Source organism: Gekko japonicus, unplaced genomic scaffold, assembly GCF_001447785.1.
Source record: "Gekko japonicus isolate JY-2015 unplaced genomic scaffold, Gekko_japonicus_V1.1 scaffold2353, whole genome shotgun sequence".
Classification (NCBI taxonomy): Eukaryota; Metazoa; Chordata; class Lepidosauria; order Squamata; family Gekkonidae; genus Gekko; species Gekko japonicus.
In genome coordinates, this window is record NW_015176522.1 from 174890 (window position 1) to 186707 (window position 11818).

The window sequence follows — 11818 nt, forward strand, 5'->3', positions numbered from 1 at the left end:
AGGAATGCCACTAACTGGCAATTCTACTTCCTTTCTCTCCGTCCACCGAAATGGATTTTAGGATGGCCACGAAATCTGCTTTGTTGGGGGCGAAGGCTTTCGGGAGCTTTCCAAGGTGGACCCGAATGGTGGGAAGCTCTTAGATGAGGTGAGTTGGTCTTTTTCTGCTAACAGGAGACATGCTGCTGCCCTGGCCTTCCTGAAGCCGCCTTGCAAGGACAGGAGCCAAAGTGGTTAGACTGGCAGACGCTTGTAGGCAAATCTGTAGCACCTGAGATTCTAGACTCTCGCCTGCTACAAATTCAAAAAGTTGGATGGCGCTTCCAGGTTTTGTGGGCGGAACTAGTAGGGGTAGGGCATACCCCAGAACAGTGTTCTCCAGGTGTCAGTGGGCATCACGGTGTCTGCCAGTACTTCTCTTGGCACCCATTTAGCTTTTCGGGGAATGGGCAGGGCCACTGCAAGGCAGGGCTTGTTCTTGGCTGCCTGCATTCAAATGAAATAAACAGGAGAACTGGTGAATGCATGGACTCTCCTAAGTCGGCATGTGGTTCCATTCCCTCTTCAGGCTTTCCTTCTTCCCAGAAAGTATGAAGAGGGAGGTACTCCCATCTGGTTCTGCCTTTGGCAGCAATTTTGGGGTGGTGGGGTCACCTTACACTGTTACAGTGATGGCGTATTAAGTTACAGTTAGGTTATAAAGGAATTGTATATAACTTCGGGGGATGTCAGAACCCATAGCCAACAACAAAGTACACGCATTCAGGAACGGTAATACTTTTATTGCAGAGCTATAGATGCAGTAACATAAGCACTGTTAAGAATGGCGGCGGCCCCCTGGGCATAATAGGATATAGGGTATTCGTATGCAAACCCCCCCCCCAGAGCACTGGCCAATTAGGCAGCCTCCCGCGCGTGGGACAAAGCTTGGAGACCATTAGGTAGCTAAAGCTGAGAACCAACACTCTCCCACAGCACCTAGGGAAAACCCAGACAATACAACTCCCTCCTGCACATCTGTATAGATAAGCATTTCGGCGCAAAACAGAACAAGCACAGAAAGGAATGCAGTAGCAATTAACCAGACACAGACCGAGCTCCCCAATCCCCATGGCAGCGTAGCTGACCGGGGGGGGGGGGGGGGGGGGGGGGGGGGGGCTGGCTTAAGTCTCGAGTCATCTTCCTTTTGAGTAAATACAATCTCCCTTATATATAAAAGCCGAATGGTGGTGGCACTTCTCTAGAACATTCCACACGCTCCGGAATTGGTTGGCGCCCTGGTGCGTCACTCACAGGGCATCTCTCTCCATTTGCTGTGCTGCTGCCTGTGTGGGTGTCCTCCCGCCCACGCAGGCAGCGGCCACCCTTTTGCCCTGTTTCCTTCAAGCCACCATGCCACCGCTGCTGAGTCAACCCTGCTTAGCTTCCAAGATCTCACGAGATGGGGCTTGCCTGGCTCATTAACTAGTTTAGTGCTTTGGCTAATGACAAAAAACAGCTAACGAATCTGTTTTTTTTCATTCGCTTGAAGGGCCAGACTAGTTTGAGGTCTGAAGGAGCTTTTTTGTAAAAAAATACAAATGCATTGTAAAGAGGAATTGTGGGGAATGTAACTTTGGGCCATGTTAGTTAAGGTTAGAAGATCTCTAGCGATGTGAGTGCTTCACTCCAGACGGTGGTTCTCTTTGGCTTTTATCCTGGAATGCCAGCTTAGCCAGTCCACAGTCGCAGAGCTTTTTACAACAATGACATTAAAGCAGGAATAAAGCCGAATGGACCATGATTATCCTTCGGAGCTGCCTGCAGTTGTAGCAAGTGGCCAGAGTGGGAGACGTTCTGCCCTGTGGCTTGGCTTGGCACAGCCCTCAAAGCCGCTCCCTGAGCAGTGGCGCTCCTGGATGTAGGGAGGATCCCAGGATTGCCAACTCCAGGTTGGAAAATCCCTGGCGATTTGAGAGTGGAGCTGAGGTCAGGGCATCACACTTGCTTGCATACGCAAATAGGGTGTGCCTTGCTAATTGAAAGAGCGGAGGGGCACAAGCCCCACTTTCCCCCTCCGGGTGGCTACCCTGTTTTCATTCCTTCCCTGAAGGCGCTCAGGGCACCACGCGCGGCTCTCCCACTCTCCGTTTCGACCTCATAGTCACCCTGTGAGGTAGGCTGGCCCAACCGGCTGTTCTTAACTCGCCCTGACTTCCCGGCCTCGTCTCTGTGGACCTCCTTTCTCACCCCTGCTTTGCTGTGACGTGGCCCGTAGCTTTTTCCTTCTTCTCTCACACAGGCAATGGCGGCCGACAGGAGCGACGAATGGTTTGCCAAGCGTAACATCACGAAGCCTTCTGCCTAGGCGGAGCAGCTGAGACAGCCGGTGTAGCCGTTTGGGTCTCCTTGTGTCTTCTGACCATGTAGCCTTAGCCTGAGCTGTGCTTTTAAGAAATCATGATGTAAAGACCAGTGCCATCTCCCCCGTTTTGAATTGATGCTCCTTCCCTGAAGGCGGGGAACGACCTACAAGGGGGAAGGGGGTTTGCAGTGAGAAAAGGTAATCAGAGGAAATGGCCGATTGAGTCTGGATCCAACCCATTCTTTGGCTTGGAGGCCCTGGGCAGGGAAGATACCGACATCTATGACAGTCAGGTTCCGTTTGGCTTCTGCTGGGGCACATAGGCAAGAAATCACACTTTTGAGTCTGTAGTTTCTAGTGCAAAAACACTTTCAGGTGCCCATCCCCGATCTTTGTTAAGGTGGTGAGAGAGAGTTAGGAAACCCAAAACGTATCTTGCATGCTTTAACTCAGGTTTCATCCTACTTTCTCTGAATTTGCAGTGAGGCATTCTATTCCTGGCTTGCCCTGGCTGCTTGATAACGGCATTTCTTGCGCATTTGTCTGAACAATGGCTTTTCCCCCCCAAAAAAAACTCTGTTCCCTACACTGGCATAGTGTGTCTCGTATGGCTGGAGTGGGCAAGACGGGCGGCTCAAAACCTGGGCGCTGATGATCAGCAGCTGCTTCTGTGACTTCAAATATACAGAAATGTGCCTGACTCCAAAGAGAAGCCCCATGGCATCTGCTCCAGCATGGTGTGCCAGTGAGCTGATGGATGTCAGATGGCAGCAGAGAGCTTCCTGAGCATCCTTTCAGTCGGTTTTGCAAGCGACTGGGACCGGACTGGCCTGCCGCCCATGTTTCGACTCAACGGAACATCAGGAGGAAGAGGAGTATCTTTTTCATTTTGCAGAAACAAGTGGGAGAGCACTCAAATAGTCCCCAAATTAGTTTTCCAGTCAGCTCCTCCGGACGTACTTGGTTGGTTGCCAGCCCCTTCCTTGCTGGCCAGGAAAATAATCCACAGTTGTTTTCCGGAAAGGGGGCTAGGGGCAGGAAGGGAAGGGAAAGTAGAAATGTGATGTCTTCACAAGGCTGTTCTTTAAAAACATGGAACCGTAGACAAGGGCTGGCAAGCCCCCCCCCACACACACACACACATTCCATGTGGCAACCGTCCAGTTGGTAATGCCACTCCAGCTTCCTTTTTGACTTCTTTCTGCCACCCCCTCCCATTCACGGTTTCTTGGCCAAATGTTGTTCTACTGTACAATGTTGCTTTGGAGTTGCATAACAGATTCAAAGGCCTTTTTTGTAGGGGGCAGCTGCTCTGAGGCCCCCCCTCCAGTTCCGCAGAGCAGGCTGTGGTTTTCCAGAATAAAGAACCTTTGAATGCCTCCTGCTCTTGTGTCTTCTCTTTAGGACAGGCAGCAAACGTGGAGGTTCCCATTTCACGAGCCTTGACCCAGGCAGGGCTGTTGTGAAGACTGGCTTTGGGTTACAACCAGTGTTCCCTCTAAGCTGAGTTAGTGTGAGCTAGCTCACAGTTTTTTAGCCTCCGGCTCACACATTTTTGTCTCAGCTCAGGAAGGAGGGTTCCAGAGCAAACTAATTTATGCAGTAGCCAAATCGCTTGCTCACAACTTTAATGCCAGTGGCTCCCAAAGTAGAATTTCTGCTCACAAGACTCCACAGCTTAGAGGGAACATTGGTTACAACCCTAGAATAGAAGCAAGGATTGCATGACTTTGGTTGAGGCAGCGGATGTCAAGGAACATGAGTCTCCCCTGCCTCAACTGTCTTCACGTCTCTCTGTTTTGTCTGTCAATTCTTTATCAAGTTCTGTTTGGTGTAGTGGTTAAGGGATCAGTCACAAGTCCTCTCAGCTGTTCTCTCAAGAGCAGTCCTCGAAAGAGCTCTCTCAGCCCCGCCCGCCTCACAGGGTGTCTGTTGTGGGGAGGGGAAGGGAAAGGAGTTTGTAAGCCCCTCTGAGACTCCCTTGGGTAGTGAAGGGTGGGGGGTATAAATCCAACCTCTTCTTCTCTCTCAGCCCCACCTGCCTCACAGGGTGTCTGTTGTGGGGAGGGGAAGGGAAAGGAGTTTGTAAGCCCCTCTGAGACTCCCTTGGGTAGTGAAGGGTGGGGGGTATAAATCCAACCTCTTCTCTCTCAGCCCCACCCGCCTCACAGGGTGTCTGTTGTGGGGAGGGGAAGGGAAAGGAGTTTGTAAGCCGCTCTGAGACTCCAAGAAAAGGGCAGAGTATAAATCCAATCTCCTCCTCCTCCTCTTCTTAAACAAGTTACCCTTTCACACACCCACAGCTTTCCTGGACCGACAGGGTATTTGTGGCATTGAAAAAGGAAGGATGGTTTTATTTGGAACGCCTCCTTAAACCCAAGAGTCCCGGCCTATTTGTAGTAAGGTCAGTTGGTCTCCTTGGGTTATTTCCCTCAGGTAGCACAGGATTTCCTGCTCTGTTCCTGCCTCTCTATCAGCCCCTGAGCCCTATATATTACCAGTGCTATGGATATCTGGGTTATTTTTCTTTGCCAGGCGAAGCCCAACTACATAGCTATTCTCCTGGTTGCTCCCCCCTTCCTCGGTTGCTTCCCCAAACCCTGAGGCCATGGCAGACTTTCCCTCCATTTTTCTCTCCTCCCCCTCAGGTTCCACGGCTCTCATTGGTTGATGATGCCACTGAGTGTCTGCCTACTTACTCCCCCTCTGCAGGCTGCAATTTGCTGGGATGCCTGGAGGGCAGGACTAGAGGCTGTCCATCACGGCACCCGCCTGCATCGGGCCCAGGGGACCATCTAGCACAGCGTCCTGTTTCTCACAATGGTGTACCAGCATGGCACAGAGGCCGAGGCGTTCCCCCTGATGCTGCAGCCTAGCATTAGTATTCCATTTACTGCCCTGTCTCCCTTGCCCCAGACAAACTCTAAATGTTGAGGTTCCCTTTAGTCACCATGGCTAGTGGCCACTGATGGGCTTCTCCAGACTTGTCTTCTAAAGCCTTTTATGCTCATGCCTGTCATAAGAACATAAGCGAAGCCATGCTATGGCCCATCCAATTCAACACTGTCACAGTGACCAAACCCCAGGTGCCATCAGGTTCATCAGCAGGGCCAGAGCTCCAGAAGCCCTCCTACTGTGGCCCCCACAAGCACCAACAATACAAAGCATCACTGCCTCAGACATAAGAACATAAGCCATGTTGGATCAGGCCAATGGCCCATCTAGTCCAACACTCTGTCACACAGTGGCTGAAGCCCATGTGCCATCAGGAGATCCACCAGTGGGGCCAGGACACTAGAGGCCCTCCCACTGTTGCCCCCCAAGCACCAAGAATACAGAGCATCACTGGCCCAGACAGAGTGTTCCCTCTATACCTTGTGGCTGACAGTCACTCATGGACCTCTGGTCCATGTGTTTATCCAGTCCCCTCTTGAAGCTGTCCATGCTTGCCGCGGCCGCCACTTCCTGTGGCAGTGAATTCCACCTGTTAATCACTCTTTGGATGAAGAAGCCCTTCCTTTTAAATAAGCCTCCTGCTCAATGAATTCATGGAGTGCCCGTAAATTCTTGTATTGTGAGAAAGGGAGAAAAGGACTTCTTTCTGTATCCTGTGCCAAATTTTGTAAACCTCTATCATATCACCCCTGTCACTTTGATGATGCTCATACCTGTCACTTTGTTTTCAGGGATAACTATTTCATTGATTACACACACACAGAGAGTTATCTTTGGAAGTGCCCACTATATCTCAATGGCCATTTAGCACCAAGCGTGCCCCCCCATCTTGGCTTGGGGGCTTCTAGCACTGGCATATAGACACACCTCCTTTCCCTCCAAGGAATTTTGCCTGCTATGGCCCTTTTGGTACCTTCACACAGTTCTCTTTCACCATCCTATTCTCCCCTGTCCCCACCAGTATTACTGCCAAGGATTTCCCTCATTCTCCTTTAGGGACAAGTCATCCCAAACTGGAACTCCTGGGCTCCCTTCCAGGGATTAATTTAAAAGCTACTCTGCAACTATTTTGCTCTTAAGTGCCAGCAACCTGGTTCCCTTTCAGTTCAAGGGAAGAAATCTAAACCTCCCGACACCCCCTTTTCATCCATGCTTTGAGACCCCTGATCTCTGCTTTTCTCTCTCACCCTGCACGTGGAGCCAGTGGGAATTCTCAGGCTATCTGAGGGACCGTCTTCTCCTATATCAGGGGTGTCAAACATGCAGCCCGGGGGCTGAATCAGGCCCCCAGAGGACTTCTATCATGCCCGCAGTGGAACTGGCTGTCTTCTGCTTCTTCTTCCAGTTCTGCTGCTGCTGCGTCATCATAGGTCTGCAGCTTACAGATACACACCTGAACAGCACACTCAGGATTGCAACAGCACAGACATTTTCATGCAATAATTCAGAGCGAGAGGTGTCAGTGATCAGACACTGTTAAATAAACAAAATATTGCAAGAGTGCTGATGTTTTAAGCATGTCACCTTTATAAAGTTTGTATCTCCGCTACCTGGCATCACATTTTATGACACACGTGGCCCGGCCCAACAAGGTCTCATTTATGACAGATCCGGCCCTCATAACAAATGAGTTTGACACCCCTGTCCTAGATGTTCCTGCCTGGGAATTAGGATCATGGGGGCAGGTCCTCCTAACCGTCCGGTCAATCCAAGAAGCTAGCTTGGTGGGTCTGCAAGAGAGGGCCTTTTCAGCGGCAGCCCCACAATTACGGAACGGCCTCCCAAAGAAAGTGCACCTGGCCCCCTTATGTTTGATCTTCAGGAGGCAGTTGAAACCCATTTAATTTAGGACTGCACTTGATTCATTTAGTGATTTATTGGCAGTCCTAAGTGGAGATTTTAAATTGTGGCCTTTCATGGTTGTTGTTTTTATATAAAGGTAAAGGTTCCCTTGCTCGAAAGCCAGTCGAATCCGACTCTAGGGTTGCGGTGCTCATCTCCGTTTCAAAGCCGAAGAGCCAACGCTGCCTGAAGACGTTTCTGTGGTCATGTGGCCGGCATGACTAAAGACCAAGGTGCACGGAACGCTGTTACCTTCCCACCAAAGTGGTACCTATCTACTTGTTTTTATATAATTGTTAACAAATGTTCTTAATAAATAAAACACTACCTTGGAGGCCCTGGGCTTCTAACATCCTGCCTAAAGGGCCATGAGGCTACGTTTCCCAATGGAACTGGAGCCCACATGCGCCGTGACTGCTGACTCCTCCCCCGCACCAGCCAGCAGCCCATGCAGACAGGCTGCCTAAAGGGCCATAAGGCTACGTTTCCCCATGGAACTGGAGCCAACATGCGCCGTGACTGCTGACTCCTCTCCCGCACCAGCCAGCAGCCTATCCAGACAGGGTTTGAGCTCTACCACCTTTGCACCAGGCAAGCCAGTCACCCTTGGCATCGAAACACGCGTCATGGACTGTTCTGTATTAGGTCAGGAACATTCCAGGACTATCTTACCAGAGACTGGCTGAGCTTGAAGCGCTAGAACAATAGACCACCAGGACTCTGGAAGTGACCAATGAGAAACTGTTATATAAATAGCCTATCATTGGGAGTTGGGTGTGTTTGGGTGGGACTTTTGCACGCTATTTAAACAGGGCTATTGCCCCAGTATTTTATATGGACCCGGCTCTCTCTATCCCTAATGATCAAATTGCCCACTCCCAAAAGCCCATCTCCCCACAGCCCCAGAGGGGCTTCCTCAACATGAGATGGCAGGGCTGCATCATCGAAGGAAGGGGTCTCTAGATCTAAGGGATCAGCTCCCCCATCTTCAGCCTGAAACCTTCCACAGCCAAAACCTTCCCTCTCCTCAATGGCTGAGTTGTTGGCCCTGAGGGGTCTCTCATCCACACACCTCTCCCACCTCTCTCAGCTTCTCCAGGACTTGTTCTGAGCCCGGAGCTTCACACGTGAAGCACACGCCTACAACTTCTGTCCAGTAGGTAGTCATACATGCAGCACTCTTTGCGAAACCGTCAATAGCGGGCATACCTCTGCTGGCTTTACACCTTCTGTGGAGAAATGCCATTTTGTGGATGTTTAAGTTGGTGGGGGCTGGATAGGAGGGGACCATCAAACCTGAGGTAGGCCTTGGCCTAGCCTCCTCCTCATTCCCCCCCCCCGTCTCCAACCAGTAGTCTGAGGGCAGCTCCCTAGAGAGGACAGGAAGTCCGTCAAGGCTGTGAGATCTGCCCCAGAATGCTGCAGGAGGGAGAGCCACTTCCTGGGCGGGAAATGGCTGTTTGATATAATGGAGCTTTTGGGTGGGAAGCCAGTCTGTGGGAATTGAGGTCGGTCTGCCTGAAGTCTGGAGCCAGTCAGGCTGTCGGCTGGAGTCTGCAGGAGGCAGAGGCCGTGTTGGGAGTTGGGCTAACATAACTTCCTCCAGTGAAAGCAAGTCGTGTGCCTGCCCTGCAGACCATCTAGACAGGGTGTGTGTAGTGAAGGGAGAGATGGAGCGGTTTATTCTTCACCTTTATTTTGATTCTTCAGTTCACCGTTAATATGCCTGTATATAGTTGAGAGGTTTCAAAATAAATCCTTTTACTGTTGACATTGAAAAGTCCCTCTGTACCGCATAGTTCCTCCAGCCGCTTGGACACGCTAGGAGTGGGTTGGGGACTCTTTGAGGAGGAGAACAAGGGCAAAACGGCCAGTTCCCCAACTCTCCAGGGGAGCCCCAAAGATTGCCAGGAAGCCCCGTGGTGGGTTCCTAGCGACCAGTCAGAGGGAGGTTAGGATGCTGTCCCGCCTAACCAGAGCCCAAGACGGACAGTGGTGGCAGCAATACCCGGAGGCAGTGGTGAAAAACTGCCCCTCCGGGTGCCAGGTCAGGCAAAGGAGGGGTGGGCAGAGCGGGGTCGGCCAGCTGACACGGGCCCGTTCCGCCACATCTTCTATAGCGGCTTTGTTGTTTAAAGGTGCCTCTGTTAAAGAGTTGGTGCTTGCCAGCGAATACGCAGGTTCCTGCAACAGCGAGCACCTTGGCCTCCCAGTCTGATCACTGAACTTCCCTATGAGGGTACCTCATGAGCCCTTCTCCAAGACACTGAGGCAGTGGGGTTCCCTCTCACTCAAGCCTGGACTCCCCTGCTTACTGCAGAGCTGGCTGTTGATGATCCAGTGCAGGGCTCTGGCTCCATCCCCAAGCACAGAGCCTGCAGACTCTCCTCTCGGCAGGGACAGGGTGCCAGAGCTCCAGGCAACAGCTGAAACCAGCCGAGCCCCAAATGGCTGGAAACCGCAAACAAACAGGTCCCAAGCGGGCTGAGCAGCAACCTCCCCCCAAAAGCAGACAAACTCAGCCTCTTACACCAGTGCCCTGACTTGGATAGCCCAGGCTAGTCCAATCTCAGAAGCTAAGCAGGGCCGGCCTTGACTAGTATTTGGCAGGGCGGCCTCCCAGGAATACCAGGGGTGTGACGCAGAGGCAGGCAATGGCGAATCACCTCTGAAACATCTCTTGCCTTAAAAACAAGTCTAGCTCGCCACCTAGTGGTGCATAACGCTAAGAGAGCTAGAACTTTTGGCTGCCAGACAATCTTCTGATCTCCTGGCTATTCTACACACAATGCTATATGATGATTATTACCCGTCCCCCATCACAGTCTGCTCCCTGGTTCAAATTGTTTAAGAATGACGATTTTAGATCTTCCTACCTAGTTAGTATAGATAATCATAACCTGAGAGAAGCCTTCACATCCTTGCATTCTGAAATGCCAATGGCCGTATTAGCTGGCCACTATAGTAGAACACCCAAGGAACAACACTTTTGTATTTGTGGCTCTTCTGTTATCGAGGATCTTCCCCATTATATTCTTGAATGCTCGACGTATGCCCAACCTAGGTTAAAATTTCTCTCCAGGATTTTATCAGACTTACGTTTCTACTCAGATTCTGAGAAGATTGTATTCTTGTTAGCTGATTTCGACACCAACATATCCTGTAGAATGTCTTTATATGCCTTGGCTGCAAAGAAAATACGGGCTAACGCTGTTCTTATGGGAACTAATTAATATTGATCTTAGATCTTAGCAGACACCGTTTGACTCAATTTTATTCTGATTGTATGGTTTTATTGTATCTTACATTTTACTCTAATCCTTGGTTTGTAATGGCTTATGGCTAAATACAAATAAATTTATATTTCAACCTATTACCTGTCCCTGATAAAGCTCCCTCCTAGTGAAACCGAGCAACTTCCTACACAGCTAAATTCAAAGTTTACATGCCAGACTTGAACCGCATTGTAATAACACTACAGTCCTGATGACAGAGCCCCAATTCAGCCTACAGATGGTGGGATTGTCTGTGTTTAAACTACTGGGCCCCACTGGTGGACCTCCTGATGGCACTGGTATTTCTGGCCACTGTGGGATACAGAGTGTTGGACTGGATGGGCCTTTGGCCTGATCCAACATTGGCATCTCTTAAGAGTGTAAGCTAGCCTTTTTCCTGGTGCACTAGTTTTCTACAATCAGGCTTTCTTATTTGTGTTTTAAACAGAAGTGGTGCATTTGGATGTACTATCCCCATACACACGCGTAAGTTCTGAAGTAGCGCAGTTGAAATGATGAGGCGGAATGGTTTGAACTGAAGACAGGCCTACACGTTTTGAACGACTGCGGTTCGGTGGAGTTTAATTGCCCTGTCCGCTTTCAGTGACTGGGAAGCAAGGAACATTTTCCCCCAGCTGAAGGCCGAGTGTCCCAGTCACCCCCCAGGTGCCATAAAGCCCCAGGTTTTCTTCTTCAGTTCTTCTGCTTGGGCGAGGTAGGTCATTGCGGCCTCGTTCCTGGATGTCTCCTTATACCGATTCCAGGCATCCCCCTCAGCCTTGCCTTTCCCGCTGTCCGGAGAAGGGCATCCGCTCCCACACTCCCTCAGGGGCACTGTCTTGTAAAGGCTCTATGATGCCAGTTTCTCGTCCAGCAGCGCCATGGTCACTTCAAATGGAGCCATGGTTTCTTCAAATGCAGCCTAATACACGTCGTCAGGAGGGCCCCCTCCTTCTTGCCTGTGCAAAGGGACCTCCGGGAGATATGACGCACGTTCAGCTTATGCGGGCCGTCCCTGGAGTTTCATACAAAGGAGAGAGAGAGAGAGGAGACAGGGAGAGTTTTAATCTGTTGTCACTGAAGGTAACAGCAAGGTGTAGGAACCTGTAGCAAGGTGTGTGTGTCTGGGGGGAGAAATGATTCGGAAGTCACACTTGACTCACTGTAGCAAGGTGTGTGTGTGGTGGGGGGGAGAGAAATGATTCGGAAGTCACACTTGACTCTTGAAGGACTCTATTCAGCTTCACGCGAACACACGAGGCCATCTTCTGCTGAATTAGACCACTGGTCTATCAAGGTCAGTACTGTCTACTCAGACTGGCAGTGGCCTTTCACACTTGCCTCCTACCCAGGGGTCATTTCGTAGAAAAAGAGGTGCAGGAGCTCATTAGCATAACTTATT

The 11818-nt window shown here is 50.7% G+C and overlaps 1 protein-coding gene across 2 annotated transcripts in view; it reads left to right on the forward strand.

Moving 5' to 3' along the window:
- The window catches only part of GLOD4 (glyoxalase domain containing 4), a 13989-nt gene extending 10272 nt beyond the window's left edge, over positions 1 to 3717 (forward strand). The window contains exons 8-10 of one of the 2 annotated variants that reach the window (XM_015427414.1): positions 62 to 148; positions 2282 to 2362; positions 2557 to 3717. In XM_015427414.1, coding sequence (XP_015282900.1) covers positions 62 to 148; positions 2282 to 2347 — 153 coding nt within the window. In that variant the 3' untranslated portion in view covers positions 2348 to 2362; positions 2557 to 3717. Of the gene's footprint in view, positions 1 to 61; positions 149 to 2281 lie in introns of both variants that reach the window. The other variant, XM_015427413.1, reaches the window with a different exon arrangement.
- The last annotated feature ends 8101 nt before the right edge of the window (positions 3718 to 11818 follow it).